The sequence below is a fragment of the Theobroma umbraticum genome, unplaced genomic scaffold, assembly GCF_002168275.2.
Source record: "Theobroma umbraticum cultivar Fairchild unplaced genomic scaffold, ASM216827v3 scaffold_44.0, whole genome shotgun sequence".
In the NCBI taxonomy this organism is placed as follows: Eukaryota; Viridiplantae; Streptophyta; class Magnoliopsida; order Malvales; family Malvaceae; genus Theobroma; species Theobroma umbraticum.
Genome location: NW_018397255.1, coordinates 5,112,354 through 5,132,029, shown reverse-complemented (window position 1 = coordinate 5,132,029; position 19,676 = coordinate 5,112,354). Strand labels below are relative to the sequence as shown.

The 19,676-nt window shown below is 36.0% G+C and overlaps 4 protein-coding genes across 4 annotated transcripts; all 4 read right to left on the bottom strand.

Moving 5' to 3' along the window:
* Positions 1-237: 237 nt before the first annotated feature.
* ATH13 (ABC2 homolog 13) lies at positions 238-11,483 on the bottom strand. Its single transcript, XM_021418800.2, has 21 exons — positions 10,761-11,483; positions 9,868-10,003; positions 8,509-8,675; positions 8,104-8,224; positions 7,394-7,494; positions 6,966-7,064; positions 5,785-5,895; positions 5,611-5,690; positions 5,379-5,448; positions 4,416-4,489; positions 4,234-4,303; positions 4,044-4,132; positions 3,590-3,714; positions 2,827-2,907; positions 2,683-2,743; positions 2,519-2,573; positions 2,347-2,445; positions 2,146-2,235; positions 1,462-1,521; positions 1,238-1,361; positions 238-874 (listed from the first exon to the last, which is right to left on the bottom strand). Exons 1-20 carry the CDS (start codon positions 11,280-11,282, stop codon positions 1,245-1,247), a joined length of 2,328 nt encoding a protein of 775 aa, XP_021274475.1. The 5' UTR covers positions 11,283-11,483; the 3' UTR covers positions 238-874; positions 1,238-1,244.
* Positions 11,484-12,795: 1,312 nt separating this feature from the next.
* Positions 12,796-14,856, bottom strand: LOC110409239 (transcription termination factor MTERF15, mitochondrial-like). Its single transcript, XM_021418523.1, has one exon. The coding sequence runs from the start codon at positions 14,809-14,811 to the stop codon at positions 13,627-13,629; it is 1,185 nt and encodes a 394-aa protein (XP_021274198.1). The 5' UTR covers positions 14,812-14,856; the 3' UTR covers positions 12,796-13,626.
* A 498-nt stretch (positions 14,857-15,354) lies between these two features.
* On the bottom strand, positions 15,355-17,792 carry LOC110409198 (transcription termination factor MTERF8, chloroplastic-like). Its single transcript, XM_021418469.1, has one exon. It carries the CDS (start codon positions 17,591-17,593, stop codon positions 16,400-16,402), a length of 1,194 nt encoding a protein of 397 aa, XP_021274144.1. The 5' UTR covers positions 17,594-17,792; the 3' UTR covers positions 15,355-16,399.
* Positions 17,793-18,040: 248 nt separating this feature from the next.
* On the bottom strand, positions 18,041-19,559 carry LOC110409565 (transcription termination factor MTERF8, chloroplastic-like). Its single transcript, XM_021418946.1, has one exon. It carries the CDS (start codon positions 19,549-19,551, stop codon positions 18,385-18,387), a length of 1,167 nt encoding a protein of 388 aa, XP_021274621.1. The 5' UTR covers positions 19,552-19,559; the 3' UTR covers positions 18,041-18,384.
* Positions 19,560-19,676: the final 117 nt, after the last annotated feature.

The window sequence follows — 19,676 nt, the reverse complement described above, 5'->3', positions numbered from 1 at the left end:
CCGGCCATCTGCTTTAGAATATTGGCTGGTGATCACAAATCCACGATATTTGTTTTATTTTATATCAAGTGACAGCCAATGAATGAGGATTTTGAAAATAAATATACTCCTAATATCTTTTCAAATATTTGGTGTTTACTCCTGAACGTCTATTCGTGAAATGTGAACACTCTTCGAATCCAACCTTGTCAGTCTTTGTCGTTTTGCATTGCTACACTTTACACACCATCAATCAGGTAATTGCCAACTGAACTCAAAGACCACTTGCTTTCAACTTCAAATCACTGTCCTTGAAATCCAAGTTGATACAAAATATTACATATAGATCTAAGAGGGCTTCAATCATAGGAAGTCTCTACCCGTTGAGTTGCCAATATGACACAAGCCATAATTGAGTTTGCAATATGTGCGCGGTATATAACTTAACAAATTCCACTAAAATTTTCCTGTATGTTACAATAATATACACAGCTTTTCGACATGCCCCATATTTAAGTTATGATGGGATGCATTGCAAAAATTACTCTGTACTATGACTAAAAACTTACTATATGATGATCAGCCAGCCGATGACGGGAAAAAAAAACATACATCCTTGGGACTAGGGAAGATAGTCAGGGACAGTTTAAGAGCACAATCAGGCTTTGGCTTGTGCAGTTACAACCCTAGAACAATGTCATCAAGATCTTCGTGAGCTTTAAGAAGGTCATCCCAAGTGCACAGCTGTTAGACTTCTCATGACCAATTTACTAAGTTGAAGCTTTATTTACGTTGAAATTAAGAAACAAACTACAAAACATCTGTGCCTCTCACTTTGTTTCTATGGCTGAAGTTGATTTGTCGCCAAAGCTTCATTGGAGTTGAATCTTCAAATCTGCAAAGACAAAGTTGAAAACAGGCTTCCTAGTTGGTAAAACTTCTAAGAGTGACAAGAATACAAGCATAGTACGGAAACATGCATTACTGTACATTTGATATATTAAAATATTTTAAACTACATTGAGAAGTCATGTCATGGAGAACAAGTAGCGGCCCGATTTGTTATTTGTGCCTTTAAAAACGATAATACATTTAACCTTATGAGTAGTTCAAATATCTAAAAGAACACTGCTGAATCTTTAAATCATAGAAAAGCCTCATAGTGGACCTTGTTTACACTAAATATATCTTAACTACAAAGATGAAGGATGAAACTAAAAAAAAATGCATGGGGTCTAAAAGAATAAGATTTGCTTACCTGTTAATCAAGCAGTTCCTGTTATCAACCTTTCTCGCTGGTCTAATTTTTTGACCTTTATAATACCAATAAGCACTTGAAAGCTGAAAAATGCACAGAAGACGTATGCAGCAACAGCTGGTACCTAAATTGATAACCATACGAGCCAAGGATTAAAGAGATGGTCAAGGACTGAGGGACGTAATAATAATACACAAAGAATCATATTAAAATAGAGAGCTTACTCTCAGAGAATTGAGGTACAAAATTGTTGCAAGGTTGATAAGGCTTCCAGCAGCTACGGCCTGTTGATTGGTAAAAAGATACATGATCACAAAGTAACTATCACATTTTGAAGAATATTCCAAATATTTTCCCTAGTGTAGATATATCTAAAGGCAACAAAGAAGATATCCATCTTCAAAGTTATAAATGGAAAAAAATAAAGCTAAAAATCCCTTCAATTCTAGCGATATCTGAAATACATTAAATTTCATCCAATTCAAATTTCTTCAAGTCAGATTTTCACACTACCAGCAAAAGCATTTCAATAATGACACGAAAAGCATGCACATCATGGAACTCATGGAACTCTGCCACATCTTCATTCACTTCCCAAGTCCCCCCAAACGCCCCACTGGACTCTAATACTTAAGGAAAACAATTAGAAAAGGGGAAGGGGATTATGTTGGGCCTACATCTCCAGTTACAAAGTTGCCAACCTATAGAAGGATTTGCAGCATATAAGAGACTTAATGTCAAGTAACAAAAAAAACTTCTGCTTCTCACTTACAAGTGTAGGAAAACCAATGATTCAACTGTGTGAAATGATGTTTGAAGAAATGGAATGGAAAGAGTTTTTTCATTAAGTACATATCTCCACCTAAGAATTACACAACAAGAAAAACAAGTATATAAATTAAACTTACACTCCCTACTGCCTTCTGAACAGCAGCAACACGTTGGAAAGCCCTTTCAGACTCCAAAGTTCGTACTCTAAGCTTCAAATCTCCTTGCTCCTGTCACATAGAGCATTATGCAACATCAATCTATAATTCAAAAGATTGATAAAACATAGGACCTATTTTAACCTTTCAAACAAAATTACAAAAGAAATACTTGAGCCTGACCAATCTTTGGATGGTTTCAGCAAGCTTCTCAACCCTATCAGCCTGCCTAAATAAGTTGTAGAATGCACGGGATTGCCTGTCCCATCTCTTTCTTAAGTCCTGAAATATTTATATGGATTAGCATCAAAATGGAATTGTATCATGAAAAATACAAGTCCAAAGTAGAACTTGCCTTCAATACAACTTCAACTCCAGCTTCACGAAATCTTAACAACTCCAGTGCATAGCTAGAAGCAAGAGAATACAAAATAATCAGATATAAGACAACATAAATGACTGGAAAGGTAAATGAATTTTTTTTTTTTTATAATCTGAAGGAGCTAAAACCACACTCACGGTTTTGCAATCTCAGTGATATCAAACCGAGGATCAAGGCCCTTCCCAATGCCATCTAATACTGCAAAGGAAATAATTGTTTATGCTGATGTTTTTGTTAACTACAGCACAAATAGCAATGAAGCCACCAGATTACTGTATTACCTGAAAATGCTCTGACAACAAATGTGAATGTGGCAGGGAATCGAAAAGGTTGATCTGCTGCAATGGCCAATAAATCTTCCCCTGTTCAGATAATGAAACAACCATGATGAGCAAGAACCCTGTGTTTCTAGGAAACAAGAGAAAGGCTAAAAAGCTGCACTATCAACTCAAGGAAAAAATAATCGGCAATTAATAGTTCTGAAGCTAGGAGATCTCAATATGGGCAGAGCTATTTAACTAAAAGAGGAAGCTCTTCCTCTCTGGGTGTATCAAATGAACTTAACATAAAGGGGAAGACAACTCAACTTTTGAAAAACTCTCAGTACCTAACCACATGTAACATCTATATGTTGGGGGAAAGGGGAACTGAAGAGGAAAAAATCAAGACCTTTTTATAAGCGAGGCAATCTTTCCATAAGACCAGCGATACTAATAGTTTTCAAACTGATCAGCTGATAAAGACACTGACATTATCTTTTTCCTCTTTTTGCTTGTATGTGTGTCCATGTACCATGAAACTGGAAATTCTACCAAAGATAGCTCTCTTTAAAAAAAGCTCAATAATATGCAAACTCAACACATAATATATGTCAATCATTATGTAAACAAATTAGCCTATTAGATGCTTAGTGAGTCTTCCCCACAGAAGTTCTGGAAAGGTCTCATGTCCTTCGCTGAGTTAGTCAAAACAACACATAAATGAATAATCTACTCAAGAGCGTAAAACCTTATAGTACATAAACAGTAACACCAAATGTATTACCAATTGCAGCCAGGCGTTGTTTCTTTTTCTCCATCCTTTCCTCCTTGGTCAATGGCTGCTTAAATCCAAGTTCTGTTGTTGCCATTTCTCTCTCCTTCCGTTGAGCAGCAAGACGCTCTTCAAAACTGTATAATTGCATTTTTATATTTGACATTCAACGGAATATTTTATGAAAGAGAAAAATGTAATGCACATCACATTTCCCCACACATGCTCTTTGTTTTACCAGTCAAGTAAAACAATGGCTTACCTTTCTGAACTTACATTCAACAGGTAAAAAGCATATTTAAATTACTAATTCATGCAGAGAAATTGTACTTTTTCTCTTTCGAATTTTTGACACAGACAAAAGCACACTTATATTGTTTACACCAAGATCATCTGATTAGATGAAAGAAACTTAAGGACGTCCAGAATAGTTAAACCATAGGATTTTTCTCTTCATTAATCACACCTGTTAAGGAAGAATTGCGCTGTCCTTCTGACAGCTGTCATATCTCCAGTAGGCACAAGAACACCCATCTGAATCATTGCTTGAAGGACCTATAGTAAAGTTGAGGTTAACTGAATCGGTAACAGAATATAACAACATAAGTAAAAAATTATTGCATAATATGGGCTGTTATTCTTAAATACATAATTACCCTTTCTGGATCCTTCTCATAAACTCCATAGAATGCTTCCAACAAACCTTCTCTGATGTTTGAGCTGATACTGCAAGGTGCCACAACAGAAGACTTATGTCAGGAGAAGTCACCACTTGTCTGCAAAAACTTATTATCCAGAATGCTTATTGTAAATAGCCAACATTGGCAAAGGAAATTACCTTCCCATCATTCCAAAGTCATAGAAGATCAATCGTCCACCATTAACATCATCAACAGCAATATTTCCTGGATGCTGCAGAAATAGAGGAGAAAAAAAGGTAAGAAGCCTCTTGTTAGACATGTCTGAGGGCTTGTATAGCATTAAGCAATCAAGGAACATGAAGACCACAGCTTACTTATCTCTAAAACAGCTATAGGTCCTAAAACCTAGAAAAGGCATGAATACGCTACAACAAGTCTCCGACTCATAGGAATATACCATAACACAACCATGAGAACAGGAAACAATTAAAACTCCTGCAACTTCTTCCAAATGATCTGAAACATAAAGTAAGAGAAGGCTCTATTGTCAGCCCCTACAGGAGATGAGGGTCATACTTTCAGTTAGATGCTTGTGCAGTGGGACTTTGCAGGTATTTTGTTTTTGGCATAGCTAAGTTCCCAGTTGTTTGAGGTGTTTCAAACTTGAAATATCTGAGAAAAATAACTACTCTTGAAAAGAACACTGAGCTGACTAAGATGGTGTCAGTACTTTCAGTTTATAGTAGTCTCATAAATCTTTTTCTTGCTCTAGGAAAATGGAAAAAGATGCACGGAGGAACCGAGGATAAGTTGATATAGTAATGCCTGAGCAAAGAAATAAATGAAACAGGGAACTACCAATTGAAAACATCGCACATTTTGGCTCTAAGAACAAATGCTAGGCACGCACAATAAACATTTTGTGCTCCAGGGGTCTTCTATGGAACTCTCGACTCATTTATGAAGTATGCCTTCAAACATAGGCACTGCATTCCTTTGACAATGGCATGAAATGATATATGCCATTATCTTAAGTGCAAACAGAATAAGCAACTCATCCCCCCTTCACCTAGCATTTCCACAGATAAACCCAGAAGAATATCTGCTCAATCAGTGCATTTAGATAAGCCCAAAAATTGTAAGTGACGATAGAAACTTACTGGGTCAGCATGGAAAAAACCATGAGACAGAATTTGTTCCAAGTAAGATTCAACGGCATATCTACCCAACCTGTATCAAATGCAAAATGTAATAATTGCGAAGAACAAGAAAGGTAACACATGAACATCATAAATTGTAATCACTTGTTTCTCTCTATTTGCAAAGCACAAAGTGCTGAACAAAGGAAGTAACGCATGAAATAATGGTTTTCACTAGGGAAATTATCAAAACCTTTTCCGATCAACTCCCAACTGATCTAAAGCTTGAATCTTGTTTATTTTGATCCCTGGGACGTACTCCATAGTCAGGACCTGCACAAAAATACATAAGAATATAAAAATTTAAGAATGCAACTCCAGGAGACATTCTAGTTTTAAAATTTTCATAAATTCATAAAAGTCACACCTGTGGTGTGGTGTAGTCCCAGTATATTGTCGGAACTTTCACATAATCCATGCCTTTGAAGTTACCGGCAAACAATTCTGCATTAGCAGCCTCCTTGGTGTAATCAATTTCCTGGAAATTGCTTATATAGCAGTTACTATCAATGAAAATAGTTGTAGAATTTGCAAAACGTAGATAACAACTTGCACTAGCTAACATTGTGCAATTAACCTGCAGGTCAAGATGATAAAATACTTAAACAGTTTGCCCATACATCTCTTAGTTAATAATGGAAATTAAACAGGAATCCATAATGCGTTCTTCTTTCGTTGATGATGTTTTAGATTTTCTCATATATAGGTTGTTAGAAATTCTCAAAAGATAAAAATATTAAAACTAACCATGATTACTTGGCATTCTTCTTATGTTACCAACTCTAGACTAAGATTTTTTTCTGGAAGCCTGAGTACCATGCCATGCTATCTGATCGTATTTATCATTATCTTTCCCCTCTGTCAGAAGCTCAGAACAACAGTGCCAAATCTATACTCTGTCCATGCCCCACTTCAAACTTCATCCAAGACCTCTCCCTTTAAAAAGAGTCTTCCATAAGGCTAAAGGGTTTGGGCATGATTTCGTTTATAGATAATCCAATCATTTTAGCTATGTCGTTCCTGATAAAATTTTTCTTTGTTTCTCCAAAAAATATGCACCCGATTCTCACACTCTTGTTGAGAGAGATTCACTTATGGTTTAGGGTTTAGTTTATAAGTACTTATATCATTTTAGTATCCTGTAGGTTTTAGATGATGAATTATTGATATATTTCTGCTGCATTGATTCTTTCTGGTTTTCCCTCTCTAATTCTTCAATTTATCCCTTATTTTCCCCTGTTTCTCTCTAGTTTCTTCTATCTATATCTAATTTTATTATCTATCTATTTTTCCTGCTTGTTCTACATCAATTACTTATCAGTCTCTTGCTAGTTCATTATTATAATTTCAACCAATCTTCTAGCAGGAGAATCTTTTGAGCATCAGCTTAATCAATAAGGAACTTCATTAACAACTTAAAATAATGAACCTTCCTGCATAAGCTTGATAAGGAAATTCCAGCAATCGCAAAATGCCGGCAATATAGCATTGATTAAAGCAAATCAGAAGTAAGGCACTTGATTGCTTCTGATGCAGTAAGGGGGCTACCTGATATAACACACTTGCACATTCATCATAAATTGCAACCCAGTCTCTCTTTGCGCCATCTGACTTTGGGTCAACCTTTTGAAGATATTCTGCTATTACCTGAGGCCCAACCAAACAAGAGAGAGAGAGAGTGAGAATCAGAATTTTCAACCTTCCATAGTCGTTCTCAGTGGCCAAAGTACCTTTCAAGATTGCCTCATACAGAAGTAGTGCCTTAGTACTCAATGTTATTTAATGCATAAACAACACAGTAATTAAATAGAAATCATGTTTGCCAAGCGAAGTAAAGAGCAAAAGTCAATGTATGCAATGCTACAGAAGCTAAGACACCATAGAAATCATGAAATCATGATGATAAGAAGATTACTTTATTCAGCTACGCTCTGATCAAATGCAACAAAGAATTATAAATTAATGGTAAAACTAACCCTCAGGTTTTTAAGATCAATATCAAAAAGATCCTTTAGACCAGGCCTTTGTACTTTGATAACGACTTCTTGGCCCTTCAGTCTTGCCCGATGTACTTGGCCTGCAAAAGAAACAAACAATCTCTTCATTCCATTTAATAAAAAACAATCTATTATCATATGTATGTTCTCTCATTCCTATATTGTTTAAACATACTGAAGACCATTTGTTTCTTCCCTCTGTTATAGAATTGACTCTTCTATGTATTTGCAGAATCATTGAAACTAAAATATATAACCTGAGTAGGAACAATTTTACAACATAAAATGTAACAAAACAAAAGTATATAGTGACAAGAAAGTTAACTCCAGTTTTGTTTATATTTAAAGAGAGTTGTTTTCTCAACTTTATCATATATAAGCACTTAATATGCTATGTGTGTGCATGAAACAAAAAGTGGATAATAAATGAAAATATTAAAACAAACAAACAAAGTCTTTTCCAACCATGAAAGTCAGTTATATGGATTATATTGCGTCACTTTGCACAATTTAAGACATAGCCTCAGTAAACTTTGGTCCCTCTTAATAGATTCAAATAAATTATCAATATTAGGGAAAAAAGTGAATGTCAAACTTCGAGTATTGGTAACTGGTAAGTGAAAGTCAAAATTCTAATATTCAGAAAAAAAATTTCCACATCAGAAGAATAGTAGAGACATTAAAATTACCAAGACTAGCAGCAGCAATGGGCTCATAGTCAAACTGATCAAAGATATTATCTACAGAGGCTCCAAGCTCTTCTTCAACAATAGATACTGCAGTCTCTGATGGAAAAGGTGGAACTTGATCCTGCATGTGAATAGCAACTAAATTCTTCCCCACAGAATTTTAAACTTAGAAACCATCTAGACAGCAAACTCTCTCTCTCTCTCTCTCTTGCAGGTGGGAGGGAGGGGGGTTGTAGTAAGTAAAAGAAAATTATGATATGGTTTTGTGGAACAGAATTACTCTATTCTAGATTTTTTTTAATGCCCTTGATATGCCCTATGTTTCTTCTCCAAGCAGAGACTAACGTCCATAGTAAATGAACTTCAACCAAAAAGTTCAAAATTTTTAAAGTAAGGAGCTTCAACCTGTAGCTCTGACAACTGATCAACATATTCTTGAGCAAGAATGTCAACCCTTGTGGAGAACTGCTGGCCAATTTTGATGAAAGTAGGACCCAGTCTCAGGATACTTTCTTTTAACCACTTTGCCAGGGCCTTCCGCCTTAGAACTTTCTTTTCCTCAGTCATTCCTCCTGCATGTATGCAACATTAAAACCACAAACATAACACTAAAAACTAGGAACAATAAGAACATGATAAGAAATAAAGGAAAGGTTATCAGAAACTACACACCACAGCTGAAATAGATGTCTCAAAACATATTTAAAAAACTAATCCTACCTCTGCGCAAAGCATAAAAAGCCAATCAGTTGACAAAGGCAAAGGTTAGGCCATTGTTCTTTAATAGTAAAAAAACAAAAGGCAAGTCCTCCAGCTCTTCAATCTCTTTGACAAAAAAAAATTTCTTTAGAAAAACTTTATACCACAAAGTAATTCCCATACATGATAGATCTTAATTAACTTTCAATCATCTTAAACTCCTCTAGCTCATTAATTGGACAACTTTGGCACGCTGGACATATTTTCTATTAGAGATTGCTTGTAGTAGGGGGTTTGGGCCTTGGTTTCTAGTCCATAAATAATATAGCCAGGTTTTTCCTGCTATCACATATAAAACACCACAAAATTTACCTCTCAGAACATAGGGCCAACCTAACCACCCCTTACACCTCTATATTCCATCTAGTTCAGAAATGCAAAAGACTGCTACAAGCACACCAACCATCTAAAAAGCCAAAAGCCAAAATAACGAAGAATCTCAAGAAAATTTAATATCCTGATAAGGTTGTTGAGTGCTGGATTATGTCAGTCATTCAAAACCAATTCTTTTCGCACAATAGCAATTCTCTTTATATTTGCAACTTGGGAATTTTAATTCTATTCAATAACATCCATTTATATAGTAAAACTAGAACTAGGGTTGATAAAAGGTATAACAATGAGTTTACATCACATGATGCATTCTTTCTCAAATTCCATATCTGAAAATGTCCCTTTGTCATCTTATGTCATGGATTTGGGCTTTTCCAATTTTTATATTCCATTTCCTCCAATTAAAAACAATTGGAAGAATAAAAACACGGGGCAGTCGCAGACGGTCATACACTTGGGCTTCATTATTTAACGCCTGTGAAACTAAGAAGAAAGAACCTCTAACCTTAACCAAAACCAATTCATAGTGAGCCATAAACTATCTTCTTCTTTTTTTTTTCATTTCTTTTTGTTTTCAATAAAAAAAATAATACTTGTCAAATAGACCAGACTTAAAACAACAATTTATTTCCTGCACCAAAAAAAAAAAAAGCAAATCTAGCAGTCACTGACCTTGATAGGAGAATTTCTGATTGTTCAACCATGCCTTAAAAATAAAAGTCAGAACAAATCCCCAAATTTCCAAGGTCCTTTGTATTGTTGAGTAGGTTTTGAATCTACTCCAACGCCCCCCAGCAGCAACAGAAACCTGAGAGATTTATTGCCACAAAATGATGGTTAACACAAAATTGAAGGAAAGACTAAAGAATTAAGAGGAGGAGAACGACAGCTCATGAAGCCTAACGATTGAACAAAATATGAACAAATTAATCAACGTTCCTGTTAAATATGCACAGCTAGATTTTTTCTATTTTTGCTATATACTCCTCTCAAACTATAAAATTAGATAATTCATTATAGAGGATAGAAAAAATTTATATATACTCTAGCTGCATCAGTCCTGGAGATCTACAACCTAAAAATTAAAGTAATGCTACAAAGACTAAACTAGAGGTAAATTTGCTTACGAGCTAGCAAAATCTTCGATGTCAAAATTCAAATTCCATAAGCCATATTACTCATATAAAAGCAGAAACAGCATTTATTTCAAAATAATTAAGGTGCCACTTAGTTGTTACTTTTGACACTTGTTTTTAAGGTTCGGGAAACAACCAGAAAATATGCTGTTTGAATAAAAAACTAAAACCTTTTTTTTTTTTGTAAAGTTAAACATTAAGATGGTAACATTTTGTAAAAATTAGATACATAATTTTTCTTTTATACCCAACAATTATGTTTAACTTGATGTAGTGTTTTAGTCACTTCAGACATTTGTTCCCTCTGAATTAAAATGGTTTTACTTTCTGTCATTTGCTTTGCTCTGCATCAATTTTTAAGAAGAAAAAGGCAAGCAACTACTTCAAAACCAAAACCATGAATTTTGGGTCGGAAGTAAAACCAACTACCTCAGCTTGTTCTTGAGCGCTGCGCTTGAACCAAGCCTCCTCTTTCCCGATATCCTCTAACCTCTTCTTCCTCGCCGCCTCTGAAACTACTCCTTCTTCTTCCACTACCACCACCTCTGCCGCCGTCACCGCCGCCGTCACAGCCGCCGCACCATTCCCATTCCCATTCACATGCTTCACCAAACTCCCATTGCTCTCACTCTCCACCACTCCAACCCCACCATTGGAATATCCCTCAACTGACCCATTGGTATACTCATACTTACTAGCACTCCCATTTCCATCCAATTCAAACCTACCGTTAACTTCCTTGATAAATTTTTTCTCCCTTTCCTCGTACGCAACTCCTTCCTCTCTAAGAGCTCGAATCCGATAACGTGAAACGACGCCGTTCCGAAAATGGCTATTTCCGGCGAGAGAAACTCTAGAGCGCGAAGAATATCTAGAGAGATAAAACCGGTGCTTTGAAGAAGTTGTTGGAGAGAGAAAATGAAGCTCTTGTAATGGTAGAGACGACGCCATTAATGTAACAAATTATCTTCGTTTTCTTCAACAGGAAATTGAATCAAACCCTAACTAACCCCCAAACTTGTTCATTATTTTTCTTTTTTGGGGTTATTTTTGGGACTGTGAAGGTTCTATGGTGCCAGAGTGCAGGAGAGTGACGAGAAACGGACAGATTTTAAGAGAACCAGGTGGGAGAGGAAAAAGTGTAAAAGAGCGAAAATTGCCAGGAAAATATAGGGGGAAAAAGAGTGGAGATTAGGAGGACACGTGGCAGGAGGAGGATTGAGAGAGTGGGGATTCTGAGAGTTTTGATTGGAGTAGAGTGTCGCGGGGATGTCTTGGCCACAAAGTCGCTTCGTCTAGGCGGAATTCATTTGGACTCTTTTTGGCTTACGTGTCAACTAATTTTTATTTTAATTGAAGTTTATATAATTATATATTTTGCAAAAAATCCTGTCCACGTATGAATGGGTAGGACTGTAGGAGTCAGGCACGTGATGTTTGGCAGGCCTACACCAACCCCAGTCAGGTGGTCTAGCAGGAATTGCCCGCTTGATCTAGCCCAAAAAATAATACTCCTAATAATATTATTAAATAAATAATTATAACAATAATATGATTTATTTTCTTTCTGCAAAAGGGCCAATTTATTAAAGCTAAAGAAAAGAAAAGATGAACAAACTTGTCTCAAAAAAAAAAAAAAAGAATTGCAAACAATTATAGCCTTCCAAATAATTAAGACTTATTTGTACTCAAATCATTAACAATAACAGTCAATCTCTTTATGACATTTGAAGTAATTCGGTCAATTAGTTTAGGGCAGCATTCATTATTTGTCACAAAGTTCTCTAAGCAAATTTACCTAAAGTTTCTTACTATGCTGACTTTATTGTATTTGGTCCCAACGAAAATGTATGACATTCGGTAGTTTGGGTCTTTTGCACATGAAATTCTTGGATTCAACCTCTTCGTTATTCTTTTATCTCCTAATTTGTTTTTCTTGTTTGTTGATTAATCAATCTCTCGTATCCCATATATATATATATATATATAATTGAATTTTTAATTTCTTGTTTTCTTCTTTCTAATTTTTTTTTTATAAAAAAATTACATCTGAAGAAATCTAATTGAAAAAGAGAATTCAAACTTTAAATCTTTTACCTTTAGTTTAACTAGGTAACTGAGAAGGGGTAACAGTAGCTAGATCTAGCCTTGTAAAAAAATAAAGGAGAAAAAACAGTATTTAAGTTACTTTAATTTTAAGATTTAGGTAATGTTGTTGAACGCACTCTTATGATTAGAAAGGATTATTGTTATACCAATCAAAAGTTAACTAAAACTCTGTTTAGTAACTGACAAGTAATTCGTTTGAAAGAATTTTTTCCTTTGTAAAATATTTTATTAAAATATGTTATTTGAAAAAAATATCAAAAATATTTTTTGGTATTTAAATCATTTTGCAAAAAATATTTTACATCATAATATCATAATAATATCAATATTCATCAATTATGCAAAACATCTAAAACTGAATTTTTAATATTAAAAATATTATATACAAATATTTAATCGTAGTAATTATAGATTCAACAAATTTAAAAGAAAAAAAAATTAAATCTTTCCCAAATTCAAGCATTAAGCTTGCGACCTGTCCATCTCAGTCCCAATGTAGTAGCCAAACATTAATGTCACATACTTGTCCATCTCAGTCCTAATGTGCAGCAAGAATCAATCCAAATATAGCAGCCTAAGTCAGGTAATCATGCTCAAGAGAAACTAGGCCAAAATATCATACCAAGAAGCAAAAATCAAGGCCAAATTTCTTTGAATTCTTATGCTGGAACATTGATCAATCTGTTTTCACTTAGCCCTTCACAGATGCCATCAACTAGCCAACATCTTGTAACAGTACTTGGGCCCTCAAGATGTTCTCTGCAGCCCCAAAAACTCAGTTTGTAAACACTTGCTTCGAAAAAGAGATCATACAGTTTTGTAAACAGTGCATTCAATAACTTCACTTTCAGAATGCCTGCAAAAATGAAAATCAATTGCGTGCACTTGTGGATCAGCTTCCTCTTGATGCAAATCTCTGTCACAGCTATCCAGCTTGCATGAGAAACTGAACCATGTAACTACTCCGAGACCATCATCACAGTGATTGATCCCTCAAGTTCCATAAAACATAAAGGGGCATCTTAAACATTTCTATTGATATTTCTTATCTTGTCAAATAACAAACTCAGAACCTGTGACATGACTAATTTTTGATCGAATCAACATGAAGGCTCAGAACTGGCCTTTATTAATTGAGACTGGTGCAGGTCAAAGTGAAACCATGTTAAACGAAAGCAGGCTCCTATCATGTTTCTTTTTCTTCTTCTTCTTCTTCTTCTTCTGAAGAAGAAGAAGTGTGCAAACGATGAGCCTTGTAAGCTATCAACAGCTCCTCCCCATGATCTTTAAACCTTGAGATGAACTGCCAGAACTCATTCTCTGTATAGTCCAAAATGTAAAGAAAACTCGGTTCCTTCTTCAGCAACTTCTTTAACTTGATAATCTGCCAAACTCTGTATCGAGGAATCACCCGGTCTTCCAAGCTATTCATCAACAGATATGGTCTAGAAACCAACACATTCTTATCAACCTTTGCTACATTCGTAAAGAACTCTATTCCTAACTTCATTTTCTTCTCAGAGGTCCTAAAAAGACCTGGGGTCTTCCTAAAAATATCCAAGCAATCATTTTCCGAAAAACCAAAACTCTTTAGTAATTCCCATTTCTTCTTAAATGTTTGTTTACTCAAGCAATTCATAGTATGAATAGCATGTACTAACATCCTCGAATCAGTTGAAAACCCCATATCCAAAACCCTCAAAACGAGGTTCCTTAATTCAGATTCTCGCATTCTGAAAATCCTAGGTTGTCTCTTTAACAACCTTGAGAGCTGAGACCCAACAATCCCACAGCTCTCCAAATACTCAATGTTTCTCGAAAACTTTAATATGCAATCTCTGACAATAAAACCATTGCATCTATTGAAGACCCTAATCACGTCCTCATTATCATTATTCCCTAAAACTTTCTTGACAATTTGGATAGAAGGATTCAACTTTTTGTCTAAACTACAAGCCAAAAGCGCAGAATTCCTGGAAAGGAACTTACCCAGGTGAGGTCCCACAAGACCCAGATCTTGAAAAAACTTGATTTTTGGCCTAAGCTTCGTTTCGACATCCGCAAAGAGAATTTGGGGCGCGTGTCGGACAGAAGCGGCTATTTGGGCATTAGAAAAGCCAAGATTTCGGAAAAAGTTGGCAACAGATTGGGGCCTTTCGAAGGATTTCACGTTGGGGTAGCGTTTAGCGATTGAAAGAGCTTGAGTTTCAGTGAAACCCAAGTTTTTTACAAGGTAATTGAGAAGGGGAGAATTTGAAAGTGAGGTGGAAGAAGAAGAATAGTAGAGAAGAAAAATAAATGATTTGGGTTTGAAGGGGAAATGGAGGAAATGGGGAGTTGAGAAAACGGAAGATGATTTCAGTACTTGCATTCTGTTTTTTTTGAGGAATTTTGTGCACAGGGTTTAGGGTTTAAGATTCAACTTCCGTCATGCGGTATTGCAGATTTAAATAGTCTCTCGCATATGTAACGACGACGTTCTGATCAGAAGGCCATATAAGCAGCGACGGACCATCAGGAATCAACCTTTTCAAGGGTGGATTTTCGATTTCGAAATTTATGTTATGTCAATTAGTTTAGGGTAGCATTCATTATTTTCACAAGTTGAGTTCGATTATGAATCACAAAGTTTTTCTAAGCAAATGTAACTAAAGTTTCTTACAAAAGCTGACTTTATTGTATTAGACCCAACGATAATGTATGATGATGGACTGGGTAATTTGGGCCTTTTGCACATGAAATTCTTGGATTAGCCTCTTTATTTCCGTTTCTATGCTAATTATTTTTGCTTGTTTGTTGATTGAATCTTTCACCTTTGTAGCTAGCTAGGAAGGGGTAATGGCAACTAGGCCCAGCCTAAGATTCTTATTGATATAACAGTCCTTCCATAACCGTAAGTGTACTCTCTCTTTTGTACTCAGTTTGTTGGGCAATGTACAAATATTTCCGACCCTATTCCAACCTGCACTACTGATGAATACATGAATATTGCACATCTAACACCGGCAGCGAGTGCACTGACTTTGAGATATGCTGTTGTAAATGATGGAACAGAAGTGAAAAAATGAAATAAATTACAATTCAAAATGTTACATAAATGAAGCCGTTTGAGGTGCTTTTGGTAATAGTTAGCCTTACCTTAAAGCTCCCAGAGGCCCAAATTTAAGCCCCCGATACTACGCTAAGAGGTTTAACAGTATAGCTCTGGCAGGAAAGCCTACCATTGAACCACCTCCATCTGAGTCCCAATGTAATAGCTAAACCTTAATTTCACAAACTTGTCCATCTCAGTCCTAATATGCAGCAAGTACCAATCCAAATGTAGCTGCCCCAAGTCAGGTAATCATGATGAAGAGAAACTAAGTCAAAGTATCATGCCAAGAAGCAAAAATTAAGGCCAACTATCTTTGAATTCTTATCCTGGAACATCAATCAATCTGTTTCACTTAGCCCTTAACATAAACCATCAACTCGCCAACATCTTGTAACAGTTCTTAGGCCTTCACAACATTCTCGGCCAGATCAGATCATGTGCTGCAGCCCCAAAAACTGAGTTTATAAACACTTCCCTTGAAAAAAGGATCATACAGTTTTGAAGACTGTGCATTCAAAAAGTTACAATTTCAGAATTGCCTGCAAAAAAAAGAATCAAATGTGTATCGTCATTGATCAGCTTCCCTTGTAGCAAATCTCTTCGTCACAGCCATCCAGCTTGCATGAGAAACTGAACCCTGGTGCCTACTTGGAGACCATCACAGTGATTGATCCTTCAAGTTCCATAAAACATCAAAAGGCATCTTAAATATTACGATTGATATTTCCTATCTTGTCAAACAACAAACTCAGAACCTGTCACATGCCTAATTTCTGATTGTATCAACATGTAGGCTCAAAGCTGGCCTTTATTAATTAAGATTGGTGCAAGTCAAAGAGAAACCAAGTTAAACAAAAACTGACTTCTAACATGTTTCTTCTTCTTCTTCTGAAGTGTGCAAAAGATGAGCCTTGTAAGCTATCAACAGTTCCTCCACATTATCTGTAAACCTTGAGATAAACTTTAAGAATTCATTCTCCGTATAGTCCAAAATGTTAAGAAAACTCGGTTCCTTCTTCAACAACTTCTTTGTCTTGATAATCTGCAAAACTCTGTATCGAGGAATCACTCGATGTTCCAAGCTATTCATCAACAGACGTGGTCTAGAAGCCAGCACATTCTTATCAAACTTTGCTACATTCGTAAAGAACTCAATTCCTAACTTCATTTTCTCCTCAGAGGTCCTAAGCAAACCTGGGGCCTTCCTAAACATATCCACCCTTTCATTTTCTGAAAAACCAAAACTCTTAAGTAGTTCCCATTTCTTCTTAAATGTTTGTTCACTCAAGCAATTCATAGTATGAATAGCATATACTAACATCCTTGAATCAGTTGAAAACCCCATATCTAAAACCCTTGAAACGAGGTCCCTTAATGCAGATTCTCGCATTCTGAAAATCCTAGGTTGTCTCTTTAATAACCTTGAGAGCTGAGACCCAACAATCCCACAGCTCTCCAAATATCCAATGTTTCTCGACAACTTTAATATGCAATCTCTGGCAATAAACCCATTACTTCTATTGAAGACCTTAATCAGGTCCTTATTATCATTATTCCCTAAAACTTTCTTGACAATTTGGAAAGAAGGAATCAACTTTTTGTCTAAACTACAAGCTAAAAGCACAGAATTCCTGGAAAGGAACTTACCCAGGTGAGGTCCCACAAGACCCAGATCTTGAAAAAACTTGATTTTTGGCCTAAGCTTCGTTTCTACATTGGCAAAGAGAATTTGGGGCGCGTTTCGGAGAGAAGCGGCTATTTGGGCATTAGAAAAGCCAAGATTTCGGAAAAAGTTGGCAACAGCTTGGGCCTTTTCAAAGGATTTCACGTTGGGGTAACGGTTAGCGATTGAAAGGGCTTGAGTTTCAGTGAAATCCAAGTTTTTTACAAGGTAATTGAGAAGGGGAGAATTTGAAACTGAGGTGGAAGAAGAAGAAGAAGAAGAAGAAGAAGAAGAAGAAGAAGAATAGTAGAGAAGAAGAATAAATGATCTGGGCTTTATGGGGAAATTGGGGAAATGGGAAGTTGAGAAAATGGAAGATGATTTCAGGATTTGCATTGAGTTCTTCTGAGGAATTTTGTGCAGAGGGTTTAGGGTTTAAAATTCAATGCGGAATTGCAGATTTAACAGTCTCTGGGTTTTGCAACGGTGGCGTTCCAAGCAGAAGGGCATAGATGCGACGTCGCGTTTGGAAAGTTAAATATTTCAAGGGTGGTATCCTTTTATTGGTCTGATTTATGTTATGTCAGACATCATTTTACTTTGTTTCTATTTCGAAATTTCTTTCATGAATCTTGTACATATTGTTGAGTTTTATTTGTCCCTTAGGTCAATAATAAATGCCACTATAGACGTTTCCCATTTTAATTTCTAATATAATGAGTAAACTAAAAATAGACTTAATTTTTTTTATCTATTAATTACAGAATTATTTTATAGGTCTATGAACTAACTTTAATATAGGTTCTAGCTAGAAAAGCTAGCAACAACCACTAAAAATTGGAAACTCTTTCATCCACTACAAATCTCTTTTTAACGAGCTTGTACTTTAAAACACATAATCTCAACATTTCTTGTTTTTACACAACTTGAACATTGAGATTATGGATGGAGACCATCACAGTATTGATCCCTTAAGTTCCATAAAACATGAAAGGGCATCTTAAACATTTCTGTTGATATTTCCTATCTTGTCAAATAGCAAACTCAGGACCTGTCACATGCCTAATTTCTGATTGAATCAACATGAAGGCTCAAAACTGGCCATTATTAATTGAGATTGGTGCAGGTCAAGTGACACCAAGTTTTACAAAAAGAGACTTCTATCATGTTTCTTCTTCTTCTTCTTCTTAAGTGTGCAAAAGATGAGCCTTGTAAGCCATCAACAGCTCCTCCACATGATCTGTAAACCTTGAGATGAACTGCAAGAATTCTCTCTCCTTATAGTCCAAAAGGTTAAGAAAACTCGGTTCCTTCTTCAACAACTTCTTGACCTTGATAATCTGCAAAACTCTGTATCGAGGAATCACTCGGTCTTCCAAGCTATTCATCAACAGATGAGGTCTAGAAACCAACACATTCTTATCAACCTTTGCTAAACTCATAAAGAACACTATTCCTAACTTCATTTTCTCCTCAGAGGGCCTAAAGAGACCTGGGGCCTTCCTAAACATATCCAAGCAATCATTTTCCGAAAAACCAAAACTCTTTAGTAATTCCCATTTTTTCTTAAGTGTTTGTTCACTCAAGCGATTCATAGTATGAATAGCATGTATTAACATCCTCGAATCAGTTGAAAAACCCATATCTAAAACCCTGGAAACGAGGTCCCTTAATGCAGATTGTCGCATTCTGAAAATCCTAGGTTGTCTCTTTAACAACCTTGAGAGCTGAGACCCAACAATCCCACAGCTCTCCAAATACTCAATGTTTCTCGACAACTTTAATATGCGACCACTGGCAATAAAACCATTGCTTCTATCGAAGACCTTGATCAGGTCCTTATTTTCATTATTCCCTAAAACTCTCTTGACAATTTGGATAGAAGGAATCAACTTTTTGTCTAAACTACAAGCTAAAAGCACAGAATTCCTGGAAAGGAACTTACCCAGGTGAGTACCCATAAGACCCAGATTTTGAAAACACTTGATTTTTGGCCTAAGCTCCGTTTCTACATTAGCAAAGAGAATTTGAGGCACGTTTCGTACAGAAGCGGCTATTTGGGCATTAGAAAAGCCAACATTTCTGAAAAAGTTGTCAACAGATTGGGGCTTTTCGAAGGATTTGACGTTAGGGTAACGGTTAGCGATTGAAAGAGCTTGAGTTTCAGTGAAATCCAAGTTCTTTACGAGGTAATTGAAAAGGGGAGAATTTGAAACTGAGGTTGAAGAAGAAGAGGAACAAGGAGAAGACGAAGAAGAAGAATAGTAGAGAAGAAAAATAAATGATTTGGGTTTTAAGGAGAAATTGAGGAAATGGGGAGTAGAGAAAACGGAAGATGATTTCAGTACTTGCATTGTGAGGAATTTTGTGCAGAGGGTTTAAGGTTTAAGTTTCAACTTCCCTCATGAGGAATTGCAGATTCAACAGTCTCTCGCTTATGTAACGACGACGTTTTAAGCCGATGGCCATATAAGCAACG

What these genes read in the sequence shown, in the direction of transcription:
- ATH13 (XM_021418800.2), bottom strand. Translation starts at nt 11,282, where the DNA reads ATGGCGTCGTCTCTACCATTACAAGAGCTTCATTTTCTCTCTCCAACA. An exon ending in TCAGAAATTCTCCTATCAAG is followed by an intron (nt 8,676 to 9,867) that starts GTCAGTGACTGC and finishes GCATACATGCAG; the next exon opens with GAGGAATGACTGAGGAAAAG. An exon ending in GAGTTGAAGTTGTATTGAAG is followed by an intron (nt 2,446 to 2,518) that starts GCAAGTTCTACT and finishes TAAATATTTCAG; the next exon opens with GACTTAAGAAAGAGATGGGA.
- LOC110409198 (XM_021418469.1), bottom strand. Translation starts at nt 17,593, where the DNA reads ATGCAAATCCTGAAATCATCTTCCATTTTCTCAACTTCCCATTTCCCC.
- LOC110409565 (XM_021418946.1), bottom strand. Translation starts at nt 19,551, where the DNA reads ATGCAAGTACTGAAATCATCTTCCGTTTTCTCTACTCCCCATTTCCTC.
- LOC110409239 (XM_021418523.1), bottom strand. Translation starts at nt 14,811, where the DNA reads ATGCAAGTACTGAAATCATCTTCCGTTTTCTCAACTCCCCATTTCCTC.